The sequence below is a fragment of the Passer montanus genome, unplaced genomic scaffold (assembly GCF_014805655.1).
Source record: "Passer montanus isolate IOZ18808 unplaced genomic scaffold, ASM1480565v1 scaffold17, whole genome shotgun sequence".
Lineage (NCBI taxonomy): Eukaryota > Metazoa > Chordata > Aves > Passeriformes > Passeridae > Passer > Passer montanus.
The window spans coordinates 14,443,419-14,462,460 of NW_024364270.1; the positions used below are offsets into that span (position 1 = coordinate 14,443,419).

Consider the following 19,042-nt stretch of genomic DNA (forward strand, 5'->3'; position numbering starts at 1 on the left):
GCTCTGATTTTCCTTGGGAGCCTCCTAAACTTTACTTCTGTAACCCTGCACATGGATAAGAAGAGAACTGAAGTGGAGGAAGATTATATCTCTGCTACCAGAAAGAATGAGCACACTTGATTAAAAAAACCACAAACCAACTATCCAAACTTGGTCACCTGGTCTGTTCAGCCAGGAGGAGACCTCATTGCAGTGTTCAACAGCCTCCTAAGGGGCAGTGGAGGGGCAGCACCTATCTCTGCTCCCTGGTGATCAGTGGTAGTGCCCAAGGGAACAGCTGGAACTGTGTCAGGCGAGGTTTACGTTGGATTTAATGAAAAGGTTCTTCACCCAGAGGGTGTTTGGGCACTGAACAGGCTCCCCAGGGCAGTGGTCACAGCACCAGCCTGACAGAGCTCAAGAAGAGTTTGGACAATGCTCTGAGGCACCCAAGGTGTGAGCCTTGGGTGTTCTGTGCAGGGCCAGGAGCAGGACTTGGTGATCCTTGTGGGTCCCTTCCAGCTCAGCATATTCTGTGATTCTGTGGTTCCTATGCTGTTTGTGGGACATGGCTTTGGTGACTTGGGCAGTGGGTTTGGGGAGCGTGGGGTTATTGACACACAGCCCATGCAAGGCTCTTGCCATACCAAGTAACTTGTGCCACTCGGGTCCTGAAGGATAAAACACTTTTGGAGTCCAAATGCCTATTTGACTTTTAGCCAAGAGAAGCCAAGATAAAACTTCTAAATTATGATGATTTCCAGGAGAAAAATAGAAAGATCTTCCCTCAAACTAACTTCTGAAGTTCCTAAAACCTCATCTCTCCAAAGTGATTTGATGAAATTGTGAAACTGTCTGAAAAACTACTGTGTTTGTCCTATGCAAAGTCATTTACAGGTTTCTTTACCCTCAGGGTAATGAGTCAAGGTGGGGTGGAGGAAAAGGTCATTATTGTGTTCAGTCTCATTTGAGAAACTCCACATGAGAGAGCCCCATCACATGAAAAGAATTGCTCTGCTTCAGTGTGCTGGTCTCTTCCCTGGCTTTCCAGCATGACAGAATGACTTTCAAGTTTGTAAGAAAAATGATTTTTAAAAATCCAGTTGTTTTTCTTCAACAGCCCCATTCAAGACCTCAGATAAAATCTTCTGGAAATGCCCCGAGTCATGAGATGGATGCCAAAATGACTGCCAGGATCCAGTATCTCACAGCCCAAAGGACGGGCTTTGTTTTGGAGCACAGACACTGGAACACAAGCCAGATCCCTGATCTCTCCAAGAAATCACAGCATATAAACTGCTGCCCAAAAGCAAGCCTCGGAGAACTTCAATAACCTCCAGGAAAGCTTGAGGTTAGGGAGACTAGCACAGCCAAAGAAGACATGAGGAGTCTGCTGGCACTACTGGTCGTGTCCCTGGCCCTGGCAGCACTCTGCTGTTGTGAGAAAGGTAAGGAGACATCTTCCCAGGAAGGCTCTCAGAGCACTGCTGAGCCCTGCAGCTTCTGTCAGCCTTCCTCCAGTCTGGGAGAGGCACAGAGCTCTGGGGGGGAGGAGATGCAGCACCAGTCATTGCACAGCTTCAGGTCTCTCTTGGAGAGTCACGAATTAGAGAGGGCTTGGGAACAGAGGCCCCCATCTTCTGCTGGGCATTTTCTTCCACTGGTCAACACCCACTCACCCCCATCTCAGCTGAATATTGAATTGCAGCAGAGAATTTGAACATTTTAATATGTTTCAACTGGTTTATCATTTAGTCTCTGTCTAAATGGTGGGTGTTAATAAAACCATTTGGGGAGAAACAGACCTTCTAGGTAAGTGGGGGGAGCTGGATCTGGCCAGTCACTGGTGGGATTCACTTACAGAGGAGGACAACTCACAAGCATAGGATTCACAAGCAGACTCCTTTCTGTCTGTCTTGCAGATCCCAAAGAACCCAGAGGAGGACAACTCACAAGCATAGGACTCACAAGCAGACTCCTTTCTGTCTGTCTGTCTGTCTTGCAGATCCCAAAGAACCCTCAGGATCTCTCAGTGCTGACAGTGAGTATATCATTCTGACTGATGCTCAGCTCCATCCTCCTGCATCTGCCTTCCTCCTTCCCTTTGGCAGGTTCAAGGGCTGAACAAGAACCATGCCGAGTCCCTCTCTAGCTCTTCCCCTTTCTCTCCCCATCTCTGCAGTCCCTGAAGGGCAGGAGCATGTGCAGCAAACAGAGCCCCTCCCGTGTGAGCAGGTGACATAGCCAGTGTCCCTGCAGCAGCAGGGCCAGCAGTGCTCGTGGTGTGCTGCTGCCCCAGGCTCCACAGCCCCCGAGCAGAGCCCTGGCGAGGCACGGGGGCTGCACGCTGCTAGAGCTGGGTGCATCTGCCTCCCGTGAAACAGGCTGGTGTTGGCAGTCCCCCTGCTCTGACCGGCTTCAGGGACCTGCCCAGAGTGACTGCTCATCCCCAGGCTGCTCTGAGAGCAGAAGCTGCCCACATCAATGGGTTGTGACATTCCTGCCAAATCCTGCAACAAGGAAACCCTGAAAAAGGAGGGCTTCCTTGGCTGCTCCTGGGGGATGCAGTCCCTCCTGTCAGGTCACCTGGGATGCTGGGATTTGCACACCTTGGGTTGTTCACAACTCTTGCAGCAAGCTGATCCTGGCAGAAATCTGTATGGAAAATCCTTTTTGTTCTCTCGTGTCTCTCCTTTCTCACACTTTAAAGGATAACATTGCTGCTGAGAAGCATGAAAGCTGGTATTTTTCCAGTGAGCCAATACAAACACAGATTGGGAAAGAGAAAAAAACACTTAAAAACTATTCAGGGAAAGGTGGTAGTTTCTGATAATTCATTACCTGGCAGTTTCTGTATAGTCAGTATTTTGATCCAGACTAAATCTCAGTTTGCTAGACAGGATACTTCTCACCTCCAAAGAGAAACACAGCCAAACACTCCGTGATGATGAGGGAAGGGACAAACCCCACCACCTCCCCACAGGCAGAGGTCTTAGAATCTTTTTTTCCCCAGAGAGAGCAACAATTTGGCAGTTTCCATGCTGAAATGTGCATTGGTGTGCTGCTGCTGTGCTGGCACCTTGCACACCTCTGCTGTTGTGGGAGCATCCCATGGAGCGAGGTTGTGCTGTGCTGAGCCCTGTCTTGGGCTGAGAAGTGGCTGTGCCTGGTGTTTGTGGGGTCCTTCACAGCACCATGGTGTTTGCACAATGACAACCAAGGCAGCACGGGCTGGGAAGTGGCTGTGCCTGGTGTTTGTGGGGTGTTTGCACAATGACAACCAAGGCAGCAAAGAAGCAACTGTGCACATATGATGTGCTAATGGAGAGCAGGGGCAAATGCTCTCATGGCTGAAACATCTCTTATGTTCTCCAGGTTCTGAATGCTGGGGTCTGTGCACATCTTGGGTGTATTTCTCACTGGGTGATGTTTACTGTCACTGTTTTATATTCTTCACTTTTCACTGAACTCTGTACATGTGAGCACTGGTATTTCTGTGTGCTGCCTGCTGCTCATGGCTCACTGGAGGTGCTTTAGGGTCTTCTGGTTGGTATCCCACATCCTTCTCAGACAGAGTCCAGACAAAGAAAGGAAGCCAAGACTCTGAAATTAAGTAGGCCAGGGAGAGAGGGTGACATTCTCCTAATTTTCTTCTTATTCATATTTTATGCCTTCTGCACATTTGCTGCAGACTCAGATTATGCTGTGTGATAAGGAAATGGAATTTATGACAGAAAAAGCCCTTGCTTCATGGAGATGTGAAGGCTGCAGTGAGGAGGGAGCTTTGAGTGGACAGTGGGATGGGGAAAGATGAATGGGCCATTAGGATGGTTTGTGGCAGTCATTTGCTTGTGAAGAAAGTAGATTCTGCTTTTCAGAGGTTGGACTGGTCTGTGTGTTTCAGTGCTGCACCTAACCTGCTGTGTTCTCTCTTGGCAGGCATCAAGATTAAAAAAGAAGTTGCCAATGCCTTTGTGAAGAGGAGGAAGAGAGCCAGCCCTTATGAATGGTAACAGCTCAGGAGCTGGGCTGAGAGCTGGACTCTGGACCTGTTCTGAAGAGGGGGTGGGAAGGCCATAGGGCATGACGAAGCATTATTTTGTTGTACAGCTATGTTATTACCTGCTTGTGTTGAAGGAAAAAGGCTGTAGGAGACATTCAGTAATGGAAAAATGGTTCTTTTTTCATTAAAACCCATTTGAAGGCTCATAGTTGGACTCTAGTTTTCCTCCCAGGGAGAAAGACAGCCATGGAGACAGTGGGATACAAGGTAGAAGCTACTCCAACCTACAGGGTCATCAGAACAAATTTTTAGGATAATGAGAATCATAGAGCCGTCGTCATTGCCTCTGGTTTCCCACAAAGAATAGTTTTTCCTACAGCAGCTTTGTTGCAGGAATAAGGCTAGATCAGAATAGCTGTTCTTTCTGAAGCTGTAGAATATATATTTACTTGTGCAGAAAGTAGACACAAAGATTTGGAGAATTCCCAGCTATTTGAGACATTTCAGGTAATGCAGGGAAGTTCTTCATACATTTCCTGGAAGAGGTTGTTAAGCTACTCTTTCCAATACAGAAATAATGTAAAAATTCATGAGGTACTGGTGGGATTTCTGTGGTGGTGTGTACAATCTTTAGGAAAGATTAACCAAACATAGAAAAGGAATTGAGAATGACATTCAAAGTGTACTGTTGAGACTGTGTACTTGGATGTACAGTAAAAAAAATTGGGCTTTCTTAGCCTGTCAAAAAAAAGAAAAAAAAAAGAAATATTAACCAAACATAGAAGAGGAATTGAGAATGACATCCAAAGTGTACTGTTGAGACTGTGTACTTTGGATATACAGTAAAAAAAATTGGGCTTTCTTAGCCTGTCAAAAAAAAGAAAAAAAAAATACATAGGGGTAATGCTCCTGTCTACAACAGAAGTGAGGATTGCTAGAGAGAAGTGTTTAAGCTAAAGGAAAATAATGGCTAGTGGGCAAAAATAAAGGTAAGCAGAAAATAATAAAATAAATACATAATTAAATATATAATAATATTTCTGGGTAGTTGGGGAATGAGATTGAAGACAAAAAACCCCAAAACCCGAAATCCTTATAGTTTCTGTGGTATCCTTTGCTGATAAAACCTCAAGAGCAACTGATTTAAGTTGGGTTCAATCCCATATTTCCCAGCATTGATCAAGTAGCCTAAGCCTGTGTAAGCAGACGTTTAACTCAGCATGACCAGTCCTCTGTTGGGTCATCCTGGAGGACTGCAGGGAGCATTGCTTCAGAGAGTCACTTCTTTCACGTCAGCGTCAGGGGTATGAACTGTCTCCAATGCATTGGCTGAAGCTGCAGAATGGCATCTCTGTCTCCTGCAGGTACTTGGAGTACTACAAAAGCCCCATGGAGCAGATGCACGAGCGCTGTGAGAACTACCCGCCCTGTGACTATCTCTCTGACCAAGTAGGGTTTGCCTTGGCCTACAACCGCTTCTTTGGGAGATACTGACCAGGGGAAGGTCTCTCTGCTCGTTTGGCTTGGACCACTCCAAACCCTACAGGAGAAAGAAGTTGTGGTTGGGAAGGAGGGAAGGAAAACATCTGGACTAGCATCTTCTTCTGTTGTCTCCCAACCAGCTGGAACACCAAGGCAGGGATTATCTCACTTGTTGAGCTTCCTTTAACTTTCTTCCTTTCATCAATAAAGTCTCTCTTCAGACATATTTTGTGGTATTTTGAGCTTCACCAGAAGACACTGTCTTATTTCCTTACACCTGAATCCCCAGCACACAATGTTTGAAGAAAACCACTGCACGCCTTGGAAACATCACTAGATCTCTTATCCTCTTCTGCAAAATACAGGAGGATTATGGAAGAAGAATGTCACAGTGTGTGTAAATGTGATGGATCTGATCCTGGGATGCTCGCTGTGAAGAAGGAAGAACACCTGCCTCCTGTTCCAATTAGTGGGAAAGTTCAGTGTTTTCATGTAGTATAATCACATTAAATATGCATCACAGTAGGATCATTTGTAAAGATAGAAGTGTGCAAATACTCTTGCATAGATCGCAATCAGCTTCTGGTACACTCTTCTGATTACTCTGTCATAAAATTTGCTGTATAGCAACAATAAATAAATCCCAAAAAGGTGTGTTTAAGGGGTCCTTTTAGCTGAGCCCTTGCATTTGTGTGCTGCTTTTCGTGACTGTAAAAAAAACCCCTCGAAGTGTCTTGGTTTTTCTGGTTTGTGGTGGTTTGGTTTTTTTTTTTGTTTTTTTTTTTTTTCCAACCAGCTTCTAGTGAAACTAAAAATACCCATCAGAACAAAACAAAACAAAACAAAACAAAACAAAACAAAACAAAACAAAACAACCTCTTCTCAGCTGTTGCTTCTGCATTCATGCTTGAAACTAGAAGCATCTAAACAGCTAAAAAAATTTAAAAAGAAGAAAATAAAGCTATAAACATTATGAAATTTAAAAAAAATGGTTCAAGGATGGATTGAAATTTGGGCAGTGTTTTGTTTATTCAAGACAATTGGTAGTTAAAAAAAAAGATATATATATAAAAAATATACATGTATTTTTATCTACGTATTGTCTCCCCTCTGCACTGCTTCCTTCTGTCCTCTGGTATTAATATTATACCTTGGCATCTTTCTGCATAACCTTGCCAATATACTCTGTCAGCTTTCCTTCCCTGAGAGGCAGACAGCAGATCACACCTCCGAGGACAGGGACTGCGGCTGCTCAGGGAACTGGCAGAGACCAAAGCTCTGGTTACATGTAAGTGCAGCCTCAGCTGCCCATTGCAATAAATACTGCACTGTAAAGCAGGTTGGTGTGCTGCTTCTTTCTGTTCCTCTGTACTTTTACCTGTGGTAAAAGAGATGCCTGGGAGACACAGCCTGTTTTGTGATCCCTGAGGAGCAGGAACCCAGTGTGTGAGGCTTCCTTCTCCCCTGCCATGCCCCAGAGTGAATCAGAAATGATGACATTGAAATTTAGGTCACAGGTTCAGCACTCTGTGACACTGAGGGAGAGGAGCGCCAGGCTTTGCCTGACTCACCATGTACCCAGATCAGCATTTCTCTGAAAGCCTTGTCCTGAAGTAAGGACACAGAAGAAGTCTGCAGAGGTGGCTGCCAGTGTGAGCCTTGCTTGGCAAGCTGCTGTGGCTTGCTGATGCTGATCTTGGCCAAGGAGAAGACACTTAAAAAATATCTCTGCATGTCTTGGTCAAACGCCTGTGACTGGTTCCTCTATTGACATAAACTAATGGGGCTTCACTGCTCCCAGTAAAATTCTACTCTGAACGCCATCTAGTAAAAATTAACAGAGTGCTTTATTGAAAACAGTGAAATTTTTGCTTGGAAAAATACTAGAGAGATTTGCAGAATCCTAATATCCAGTACACTAATAAAATAGGGGTGTTGTGGTTGTTGTATGGTTTTGTTAGCACAGAAAGTTTCCTGTCTCTATTTGCATCTTTCTGCTAGTTTAATATTTTTTCTCTCCCTTTCAGTAAATATTTTTTTCAGGCAAAAAAAGTTACACCCGGAGGCCTCCATTATGTCATCTGCTCTGTGTCATCAGTTCTCTTCATGGGCTGAAGTCATTATGACCTTTGGGGATCTGAGCACTGGATCACGGATCACGTTACAAATTTACTGCTGAAATGGAGGAATTCGATTGTCGCTTGGTTAATGCAGCGCTGAGCACAGCCACAAATCCTCTGCTGCCATCTTTCGGCCTTTGCATTTAATAATAACTTGAGTTGCTTCTGAAGCGTTTGAAAATGCAAATTCCTGTCCTCCTGATTCCCTTAATACTAAACATTCACAGATCAGAGGGGAAAACCAGGAACATAATTTACAAATGGATTATATGCAGCTGAATTGACATTGTAGTGGGGGTGTTTATCATGATTGCCAAGCTCCCAAGGGAACCGGTCTCAGTTTAAGTCTGTTTTATGTCTGCACAAACAGAGGTGGAGTTACCTCTGAATAAATTCGTGAGCCCTCCTGTGGACTCACTTTTAGCAGTCAAACAATCACTTACTGAAATACAGCCCAAGATAACAGAGACATTCCAGGATGCAGAACTAGGCTGTCTGCATCCATCACTATCACATCCATAGCAGTTCATGGCGTCATCTAATGTCACCAGCAGCAACCACTTTGAAAAGAACCCAGTATGAGACCTTTATGCCTCCTCCCACTCTATCTCAGCAATATTTTGCAGATGCTCTGTCCACAGAATCCAAGCAGCTTCACAAACCTCCCCCATCTCAGAGAATCACTCCGTGTCTTGGAGGTCCCCCCTCACCCAAGCTATTATTATCAGGCCATGGAAAATGGGCTTCACTTTTCTGTAGTCAGAACCAAAGTCTTGACAGTTCTTGGCCCTTTTTCCATACAGAAGGGGGAGGCCATGGGGCTCTGTGAGTGAATAACTCACCGCCAGTGTTTGGAAGGGTGTCTAGAAAGCAGCTGCTAGAGAAAGGTTTGTCTCAGCACAGACTCTGCATTTACACACTCATTTTGCCCGTGCCAATGTACACAGTCCAGTGAGGTGCCACTCTGCAGTGCTGTAGGAGGAGGATTGGCACACGTGGGTAGAAAGCAGGGGGTGATAAGGAGGAGAAGGAGAGTTAGGTTATCGCTGCTTCCAGATGGGATCCCAACCTACCCTGCATTTCTGCGTTGGCTTTATCAGAGTCAACTTCTTTAAAAGGGCTTTTGAACTCTTAACCAGGGAGCAGTCACCCTGAAACACCTCTCCTCAGGAGAAGTGCCTTAGTATTCTCCAAGCCACGGTTTTCTTCCTTTTTACAAGAACAACACCAAACACCTTGGAATCAAAAGAACTGTCAAGGTGATGGACACTTATGCCAGCTGAAATTCCTGCAACCAGACACCTTATGGATTTTGGGCACATTTCTACCAGTAAATTGTCTGCTTGGATTGATTAATGACTTCTGAATTGCAGTGAGAATTTGGTGAATGATCTCTGGTTGAAGAATGGCCACCAAAACCTGAGTACAAATTACAAACTGCAGAATTTTCCAGTTCAAAGAAAAACAGGAAGACACAGGTGCAAATTACCTTTCCTTTAAAAAAAAATGTTTTTTACAGTGTCTTGGGTGGACTCTGTGAAGCTGGTGACACTGGGCAGCCTCCTGTTGCTGATCTTCTCACAAATACTGGTAAAAGAGGTAAATATTGCTTTTTTATTTGAAATAATGAAATTTCTTATACCACAGAATTAAACTTTTTTTTTCTATTTGAAACAGGTTCTTTAAGGAGTTTTTGGTTCAGTTTTAACTTTTCTGCTTTCAATTCTTCAGTTCCATTTCATAACTGTCTTAATTTGTTTAGTTACTTGGTTGAAATGTTCGTCCTGTTTGCAGCCAGGTGATTTCATAGAGTATTTGTGAGTAGATCTCACGGAATCTTTCCTTTCCTTTTCCAGCCTGTCTAAATTGACCTATGCTCCTGGGAGATTCTAATGTAGCACATCCATATAAAATAAGAACTCTGTCATCCTGACCTATGGTGGTGTACAGACAATAACCTGAGGTTACTCAGGAGGGTTTTGCTAAAGATTTGCTACCTGCCTTGCTTGCTCTGCCAATAATAACAAAGAGACAAGGAAAGGGTAGAGAAAAACTTGGTTGTATCCACAAAGATACACAAGAAATTCACACTTCTGATGCTAATCCTTATTTGCTTTTATGTTGCAGGCTGCGTCTCCCATCCAGATGGATATGGCTCTGCATTCCTTTGATGACCAGTATCTGGGGTGCAGAGAGGAGATGATGGAAGAACTGGAGCAAGGAGACTATTTTCAAAAGGAAATAGCTGCTAACAAGGAATACTTTCGTCTCTGGAAGAAGGCTCAGGAGGCTTTGCTGAAGAGCCCTGTAGGTCTGCTGAGGGAAATGCGTGCCAGCCATGCCACTGTCCTCATGGCTTACACCATGAACTCCTCCCTGCACTCGCAGCTGAACTGGGCTACATCCACAGCAGGAATCTCTCCAGAGCACTACAGACACAACTTCAGCTTTAAATATTTTCACTTCTACCTAACAACCGCTATCCAGATATTAAAGGAATGGCAGATCAGCATGGGGGAACATAAGTGCTACCAGGTGCACAGGGGTGTAAAGGACTTATATATCGAGGCCAAGGTAGGCAGCAGGGTGCGATTTGGCCGTTTCACTTCTACCTCCCACCTCAGGAATGAAGCCCAGAAGTTTGGGAATGAAACTTTGTTCACAGTGACCACTTGCCTGGGAGCAGCTGTGCAAGGCTTTTCTTACCACACATCTGAGAAGGAAGTCCTCATTCCCCCTTATGAGATATTTCTTGTCAAAAGCTTCCTTCAAACCCAGCAGGGCAACCGGCTGCATCTGCATTCTGTGGGGAACTACAGCAAGTACCAGTGCCAGCTGGTGGCAGGTATTGTACTCAGGCTCTCTTGCAAGGGGGCACAGGACAGGCTGGTCCCCACTGCCCCAGGCAGCCCCCACCAGCTGCACCCACACAGGGCCACACTCAAGGGCAAACCTGTAGCTCACCTTAGCTCACCTCTTGTGTTTGCCTACAAGACCCAGCTTTTACCCATTTGCTGTGAAACCTGGGACAACCCCACAGCTCACTAAAAATGAATCAACAGCAGGTCTCAAGGTTCTTTGCAGCCCCCATTTATCCCAAGTGTCATTGGAAGAATGTTGCAGGACTCATGCCTTTGGGTCCCCAGTATTGTTATTGCAAGAGTGGGTGAGATTTGCTTGGACTAAGTAATCTATGCTGATGTCTTGCAATGCTGCTACACTTCAAGTTTCAGGACTGTTCTAGGCTTTGATCCACTACTACTCTGGCAAGCTACTACTTCTACACTTATCTCTGGCAAGCTGAGAGAAGTGTGAACAAAGCTACTGTCACTTTAGCAGTGATCTCTCTCCTGAGGCAGCAGGGAGAAAAGGCATCCTTTGACAAAGAACACACTGAGTTTCCTGGTTATAGAGAGAGCTCTGTGCTGGAATACCTCATGGAGCCTGTTTCACATCCCTGCCTTTCTGTGGCTCTACCACCAGTCCAGGACTCTTGCTTTACTCTCTTTGTTCAGCAGTGTGTTAATGCAATCTTTGAGCTCAAAACAATAATTTAGGAATGAGGATTTGTGCCTCTAAAGCCAAAATAATAGGTAGAGTTGAGAAAATGGCCTTTGTGGGCAAAGGTTGTATTAGCAAAAGCAAAAAGCTTTAGGCAGTGAATAGGGGTCTAAATGACTACTCTCTTTATTTTCTTTCAGCTTCAAGAAGCAAGCACAGTGGTTACACTGCACTTGCCTCTGCCATTCTCCCTAGTGTACTTGGAGTTTCCCTGTGCTTGGCCCACAATCTCTGATTCTCTGGCTGCATCCAATTATGTGCCCTTGAATAGCAGGAAAGAAGCCTGTGGAGTTCCTGCTGCTACAGGAGGTTCAATCTTCCCTCTGCTTTCAGCTGCAACTCTGCAGCTGACACTGGAACATTCAGCCTGGTTCATCAAAACAGACATCCCCTGGACCCATCCAGGTAGGAAGAAGGTTATCTATGGCCTTTCTGAAGACTAGATCAGGGATAACGTTCACTGAAGCAGCTTTGTCCTGAGGCATTTGGGAAAGACACACAGGGATTTTGGACTCCTTACAGATCTCTTAATACATTTATTTTTAGTGAGAAAGAGTCAGTCTGTGGGATGTGGAAGGCACCATGGCAGTAAACTCAAGTGGGTAACTGGGCAGCTCTGCGTATCTCCTTTGAGAGCAGGGAAAGTTGGTGCCAAGACGTGCATCAAGGAGTCGGATTATTGTGTTGGTTGAAGAGACAGAGAAGTGCATTAAGTTGTGCAGATTCTGGCAGACCCTGAACAACCTTTCTTTGCCACTCTTAAAAACAAGATGAACTAACATTTCCGGAGTGGTGTCTGACTCAGAAAAGCAAACAGAGGAAATCCAGAAGGCATTATTACAAGGGAATTACAGAGGAATAAAGGTGGATATATTTCTGGCTAGATTGTTACATTTCTGAAATCAATTATCCAAACTGCTAACCCAGCTGACCCATTCTTCCCCAAGACATTAGTTGGAAGAAAACATAGAAAAAGTTCTTGACAGCCTTTTCTGGGACCTTACCAAGCAGCCAGCAAAATATGGTGTAAACAGCTGCAAGTATTGTTACTCTGATGGCTGCAGGAAGTATGACTTTGTGCTGAAATCTTCAAAGTAAGAGAAGTGCTGTAAATTAATTATTCTTACAGTTTGGTGGTTTGTGGTAAATTTGTGTAAGTCCTAGAAAATAAGTACTTTACATCATCCTCAGATCTATAATCCTTCCGTTTGGATGTACTGGTGGGTGTACACAGAATTGAACTCTCATTTTTGGCTGGGAGGAATAGACTCAGCAAAGTCAAACGCATGACATTTATGTTCAAGGGACCAAGCAATTGAAGACTGAGTAATGCCACGTTTCGTCAGGCTACAGTTCCCTTAAAAGTGATTTTTTTATATTAGTCAGTTATTACACTGACTACATGGTGCAAGCATCCTCTGGTAGGTGGAAGCACAAAACATTCTCCTTGCTTGGGTGCCCATCATACCATTTTGACTGCTAAGAAAGTTATGAACTTCTGCTTGCACCTCTGAGTTCCCACAAGGCCAACTACAGATACAGTCCTGGGATAGTGTGCAGCTCAGAGACCACTCCTGATGTTGCCTTTGCTTGCACCAGAGCCCTGTAAAGCTGGACTGGTTGCAGCAGACATGTTTCATCAGCAATTGCTGTGGTCAGATGTGTAGTCTGAAGTGTTCAAGCAATTGCAACTTCCTGTCCCACTGTGTACTTTTAAAGACTTTTTTTTTTTTTCAGAACTCAGTTCAACCATCTGCCTTTTCCTCCATTTCTTTCCCATGGCAAAAAGGGTCTGAAATTGTGTGAAATGGCAAAACTCATTTTAGCCTTCACTGCTGTTCAGAGCTGAGTCTGGCACTCCACACCACTTTATTTTCATGGCATCAGAGACCTGGCAAGTTGCAGCAAGGAAGGATGACAGACACCCCAGCTCAAGTCTATTTACTCCAACTTAATAGGCCTGCAATAATAGCTATTAACCTTCCCAGAAGATCCAGAGTAAAGCAGGAACAAAACTGTCTTCGTATTGTTTAAATTATTTTCTGTCTTGTTCCAAATGATGAGGGCTCTAGAAGAAAAGAATTTGCATCCACTGCAAACACAGAAGACCTGAAGTCAGTTTCCAGAATGTGACAAACAGGCAGTTGCCAGCCTGATCAATTCAATTCAGTTCAATATCACATGAAGTATTTCAGGACTACATGGCATTCTCAGTGGAAAATACTCAGCAGTCACAACTAATTGACATTTCCAGAAGTATAGCAGTTAAATTATTTAGTGTTCTCGTTGAGCTTATGTTCTCATGCCCACAGCTCCAACAATAAGAGAGTTTGGCACTCTGACTGTATTCATTGGAGCTGAATACAGCAGCTCAGCTTTCAGGTGAAAACACGTCAGCAATTGCAAAGTACACATTTTATGCTTCATCTTATATTTTCATCTGAGAACTCAGCCATCCTCTATGGTGGAAGCAGTTTTCCTAGTGAGACCCTTGTGGGCTGCAGGTCCACCTTTCTAAGGACAAGAGCATGAAAGATGTCTGTCTTGGTTGAAGGCATATGTACAAGCTTGTTTTACTGCACAGTTTCCATTCTCTGTGGTGTCTATTTTTCTGTTCATGTGGGACCATTCAATTTTTCTTCTGTAATTTGCAGAAGCAAATTACAATTTTGTAATTTGTACAAAAGCAGTCATTGAAAAATTCGTTATTTCAAGGCATAGGTGCAAGCATTAATGTTTATATTTATAAAAAATAGAAACCAGTAAAAAACATAATCTTGTATCTATTTGAATTATAAGTGCTGTCCTACACCTTTTGTGTTCTGAGGACAGCAAGTAACACCATCCCCATTCAGCCATGGCTGTAGCTGCCTGTGATGGCACCTCTGCAGCAGGCAGGAGGGATTTGTGCTGTACCCATTTTCTCCAGGAACAGAAGGCCTTTGGAGGATCTAGTAATTGGGAACTAGCATTGAGTAAACTGAATTCTCTTACAATTGGAAGGAAGGGAAGAGGAGGAAGAAAATGAGATGAATCTGGGTAAACATCACACAATAGAATTAATGACAGGCAGGCAGGCACAGGATGCAGCTGAAGCCCAGCCTCCGGATCCCTAACTCATCACATGCTGCTGGAAAACACCAGGCGAGCAGAGGGGAAAGAGGCTGAAGTTACTGTCCCACACACATTTCAACAGGAGCATTCAGACCAAATCAGGTAGGCAGTGTAAATGTTGAATTAGAAAAGTTTCTGTGGTAAATCTCCCTGGAGCTGGAGAAATAGAAATACAGAAATATATGTGGCCTGACTAATTCTGAAAGGAAAATATAAAAGCTGATGAAAGTGCTAATGTGAAGAGTAAGAAGTAATTTTAGCATTAGGAGATATAAAATCTAAAGCAGCTGTAAAAAGCTGAAATAATCATATGTAATGAACAGAGTCTAAAAGTATTCTCCACACCTGTCTAGTATGTAAAATGTTTGTTGAAGTGCTATTCCTTCTAAAACAATTTGTCTTCTCAGTTTGTATCAATAAGGGAAAACAAATGACCTTACAAAAAACCAGCACTGGAGTGGAAAGGTTTTAGTATCACAGTGAGTCAGAAAGCAAGCCAGCAACATCCCTGAGGCAGGATTGATATGAAATCATTGCCTGCATTATCATGGCTTTATGTTTCCAGAAAATCACAAACCTTTACTGTATATGTATTTGGCTCCCTACAGCTTGTATAAGAAGATGTGTTAAGCAGTTTATTCTCTTGGCAGAGATACAAGGTAAGTGGCTGAAAGAAAAATACAGTACTGTGCAAAATATTGGGGAAGAAAAACTCTTTTCAGACTGGCTTGTGTTTCAACACTGAGATTAAAAGTTGGCAGGGGATTGTGGAAATCATTCTGGTTTTCTACAGTGACCTTGGGGGGGAGGGTGTGTTTAGTAAAATACAGCTGGGTCAGTGTCAGATGATTTGCAGCTAACACATAGTGCAAGAATTACAAAGGACCAAAATGGCACAAAGGTATCTTTTTAAGAAGAAAAATCTGGGTAGCCCCCTACACATAACTATTTGTAGCTCTAACTGTGATATGTAGGCACCAACAGGAAGAAGAAAAACATCTTAGAAAAATGCAAAGCACTGCACAAAAGCGGCCCAGATTTGCAATAAGAAGGCTGAGACCATGAAAAGTACCAATAAAGAAATGAGTCATCCTACTCATTCATAGTTTGCCCCCATAGCAAAGATGTTTGCATTTAAGCTGAAATCATGCAAAAGCGTTTTCACTTTGCAGCTGGTGATAGGTTAAAGGGAAGTGACAGTGCTGATTACAGAATCTTAGTGATGAGGAATTCCTCCATGATCAGTCTCTTTGGACTCCATGTTGGCATGCAGTTTATGAAGAAATAAATATCAGGGGAGGAAATACAGTGAGAGATGTAAGTAAGGTGATATAGGTTAGGATGAGGTTATTATAGACAATTTTGCTACTCACTATGAATTCAGAGAGTAAGCTTCTTAGTATAAGCACGGAATGCTTACATAGTATCATTTTCTCTGGAATGGTAGAGGAAAAAGGCTATACTGGCATAAAATACCATTATTGTGACACAAACCATATCCACCAATCATCATGCCTGCTGAAAAATTGGATGCCACTAAATGAAAAATATAGGCTGATAGAAAAGAGTGCCTGGAACAACCCTTTAATGTTTAAGCCACTTCTTTAATTTTGCTGATTAGATGATATTGTTCCATTTTTTAGTGAACTAGTTCAGCTTCTACCATCTTCAGTTTCCAAGGCCGAGTTTCAATTTCAATCTTCAGTTGCCAGTGGCCCACATCCTTTTTACCAATCTGCTCATTACATATTTGTTAGCTATTTTAGTTGCTCTGAGCATACTCAATGTCTTACAAGGTGCTTTTTCAATCACTTGGCAAAGATCCAGAACAAGAATTAAGATTTCTACATTTACAAGCTATGCCTTGGGATTTGACTTGCTCAGTATGAAAAGAACCAGGGGGGCAGGGACAAAGCAGATTTCACTTCTCTTTAAGGGCTATGGTTATGGGTGCAAAACAGAATAAGAAATTTCTTTTCTCTCTTGAAATAGCCTGTTTCTGAAGAATGGCATTGAGTGACCTCCTTTACCCAGATAATCCCAAAAGAAAGCAAGAACTGATCCATCTGCATCAGGAATTGCTTGACTGTATGTCCACAAATTTCCATGCAACAAACGAGCTGGTTGGAGTGCTGAATGAGCACCTGGGCTGTGCTATTACCCCCATTGAGATGCGAGAGAGCAGTACAGTCAAGGAAAACTGTGAGGTCATCATTCAAGTGATGAGTGAGATTCAGCATCAGGTGCAGAAGATTGACAGTGACATGAAGGACAAGCTCGAGCCAGTGCTGTACCAGAAGCTGTATGATATCAAAGAGCCTGAGCTGGAGAAAATTGCAATAGCCCAGAGAGTTTTTTCCATTATTTTTGGAGAAGCAACTTCAACAGCTGCAATGGTAGCTATCAAACTTCTTGGCTCCAATCATTTAAATCTCACTGTGAGCAAGCTCATCGGTGTCCTTGCGCAGATTGGGGCATCTGTTCTTGGGGGAGTCAGCATTACCATTATCGGGCTTGGCCTTGAGATGATTCTCCATGCCATCTTGGGAGCTGTGGAGAGGAGTCAGCTTCTGACAGCTGTGAGAAGCTACGAGAAGCACCTGGCTGAGTTTAAAGCAGCTTCAGAAAAGTACCAGCGTGCCATACATGAAGTAACTTCTTTGGTGAGACAGCAAGTTCAGTAAATGAAGGTGGAGCTCACTCTTCTGCTGTCACAGCAGCTGCAGCAGTTTATGCCTTGGATTCATTACGACAAATGAATTACTGATGGCTTTTTATTTTCTTATTTGTGGCAGCAGAACAAGAAAAGCGACAGTTCAGCAAACTGGCACTGAAATATATTAATAGAACTGGTTTACAGGTGTTTCGGGGGGGCAATGTTTCAAATACTTTGCACCTTTCCTTAAGCTTATTTTCTGGGAAGCATTGTAGGTAACCTTGAACTGTAATTCATACCAGAGATAATAATACAGACTGCTGGACTGGTTGTGGTGAGAAGGTGTGTTTCTATAGCAAAGATGACAACACAATGGGAGAAAACAATTTCAACAAGGCAATTCATGCCAGCATCTGCAGGCTTTGCAAAGACATCTGTGGTTGCTAAACTCTTAGTGTGGTTTAGTGCTAAATCTGATAGACTGAATTCAATTACAAGGACTAGCTGAAGCATATTTAACTGCTATTTTCTGCCCTCCTAAGGCGCCAGCAAGAGATCTTCTTTAAATAAATTCTAATCCCGGTAGATTGGCAGATGAGAGAAGCCTGGGCCTACATGCAAACAGGCACAGCCTTGCTCCACCACTGAGAGAAACCAGCTGCTGCATTCCGGGTGTGCCATGAATAACCTCTTGTGCTTGTGATGCCCTGCTCCTGCCAACACACATGTAAAAATTTCTGTGCAAAGTTGCTCTTTTGTTGATTGGAGTGGGATTATACACATGTACAAGTGCCTGTAGGATTGCAGCCCTATTAAATTAAAGTTATTTTCAAGTCTTTACCTGATCCCACCAATGTGGGACTGCCAAGAATGTGCTCAGATTCTGTATTTCACAATATGATACCAACTGTCCTTATTTTTCAGATTTTAAAACCAAAGCTGGAAGCAAGAGCATTATTTGTACTGTCTTGTTCTGATTTGCTGTGAATTTTTTTTTCTTGACCTTAGAAAAAAAAGGTAATTGAAGAATTAATAAAAAGGTACATGAGTATTGGTAGACTTCTTTTTTCTGTACTTTTTTTCTTTTTGTCTGAAAACCAATCATAAACCAAATAACAAAGAAGTACTGAAAGCTTCATTATACATGCAATTAATATTTGTTTTAATCCATGATAAACCAATCTAGTAGGGTTGTTCATAGGTTCCTTTTTTAGTACCAGCTTCCCCCATACTAAAACCATGTCCAAATTCATACGTTTGCTAATATTCAATATTAACAATCTTAATTTATTAATAACTAGATGGTGCCTATGAAATAAAGAAATGGGTGAGATACACAACCCTTCCATTCTGGGGTTTGGAGGGGTTTGTTTTGTTGGGTTTTTATTCTCTTCCATTTCTGTTCTCTTTAATATTTTCTGACTCCTCTTCCCTTTTATACACAAAAGCCACTAGATGGCAATGAAACTGGCACCCAACAGCTCTGCCAAGTCATCAGGGAGAAAGCCCAGGGATCAGGAGCATAGATGGGTGCCAGGAACTGAGAAACTGGGACCAGCTGCAGACTGGGCTGTGTGAGGCAGGAAAGGCACTTCAGTGGAGGCAAAAAGCACTGCCTTGCCTGCACGAGGCATTGTGGTGGATGATGTGGTGACCTGAGACATCACTTCTCCAAGATGGAACATCTCTTGTCTCCTGACACAAATGGCACTCTGTTTACAGGAAAGAGACTGTCAGTGAGTGGAACACAATATCTGTGTGTTGGAGAGGTAGGAGCTCCTGGCTCCTGTTTTCTATGTGTAAATGTACACTCTAAACTAGGAACTAAAAGCAGCTCTTGGAGAGATTGCTGATCACTGCTGTATGAGAATAGTCAAATAAAAACAAATCTGTTGTATTTTTCAAGCAATTTGCCCACATGTTCTTGAATGCAAATGCTAAGCAGGGTCAGGGGAAGTGAGGTACGCAGTGGGAACACAGAGGTATAAAACTACTAGTTTATATCTAGTATATCCTTGTTCCTGGTGGACTTTAAGGAAAGCGGGTTTCCCCACAATAGATTTAATTCCTGCTCTCTCTTATGCTCTGGCCAGTCTTATGTTTGGTGCTCCAAAGATGTCATAACCA

At 43.3% G+C, this 19,042-nt stretch overlaps 2 protein-coding genes across 13 annotated transcripts; both read left to right on the forward strand.

The window, feature by feature from the left end:
- Positions 1 to 1,127: 1,127 nt before the first annotated feature.
- Positions 1,128 to 6,127, forward strand: LOC120499825 (osteocalcin-like). Its single transcript, XM_039704021.1, has 4 exons — positions 1,128 to 1,427; positions 1,985 to 2,020; positions 3,919 to 3,988; positions 5,347 to 6,127. Exons 1-4 carry the CDS (start codon positions 1,361 to 1,363, stop codon positions 5,474 to 5,476), a joined length of 303 nt encoding a protein of 100 aa, XP_039559955.1. The 5' UTR covers positions 1,128 to 1,360; the 3' UTR covers positions 5,477 to 6,127.
- Positions 6,128 to 8,684: 2,557 nt separating this feature from the next.
- Positions 8,685 to 18,138, forward strand: SMCO3 (single-pass membrane protein with coiled-coil domains 3). 12 transcript variants are annotated; one of them, XR_005626987.1, is made up of 5 exons: positions 8,685 to 9,183; positions 9,712 to 10,158; positions 11,286 to 11,550; positions 12,883 to 14,361; positions 14,868 to 14,918. XR_005626987.1 is itself a non-coding variant. In XM_039704159.1 (5 exons), exons 1-5 carry the CDS (start codon positions 9,091 to 9,093, stop codon positions 16,260 to 16,262), a joined length of 870 nt encoding a protein of 289 aa, XP_039560093.1. In that variant the 5' UTR covers positions 8,685 to 9,090; the 3' UTR covers positions 16,263 to 16,394. The 12 variants fall into 12 exon arrangements, 10 of the variants coding, with proteins under 10 accessions (XP_039560093.1, XP_039560094.1, XP_039560095.1 ...); XM_039704159.1 differs by lacking the exon at positions 12,883 to 14,361 and adding an exon at positions 16,249 to 16,394; XM_039704160.1 differs by lacking the exon at positions 12,883 to 14,361 and adding an exon at positions 16,252 to 16,394.
- Positions 18,139 to 19,042: the final 904 nt, after the last annotated feature.

Excerpts from the sequence above, each read along its gene's own strand:
- SMCO3 (XM_039704158.1), top strand. The coding sequence starts at position 9,091 with ATGTTTTTTACAGTGTCTTGGGTGGACTCTGTGAAGCTGGTGACACTG. Across the intron at positions 9,184-9,711 it reads CACAAATACTGGTAAAAGAG|GCTGCGTCTCCCATCCAGAT; the intron begins GTAAATATTGCT and ends TTTATGTTGCAG. Across the intron at positions 10,430-11,285 it reads CCAGTGCCAGCTGGTGGCAG|CTTCAAGAAGCAAGCACAGT; the intron begins GTATTGTACTCA and ends ATTTTCTTTCAG.
- LOC120499825 (XM_039704021.1), top strand. The coding sequence starts at position 1,361 with ATGAGGAGTCTGCTGGCACTACTGGTCGTGTCCCTGGCCCTGGCAGCA. Across the intron at positions 1,428-1,984 it reads ACTCTGCTGTTGTGAGAAAG|ATCCCAAAGAACCCTCAGGA; the intron begins GTAAGGAGACAT and ends TCTGTCTTGCAG. Across the intron at positions 2,021-3,918 it reads AGGATCTCTCAGTGCTGACA|GCATCAAGATTAAAAAAGAA; the intron begins GTGAGTATATCA and ends CTCTCTTGGCAG.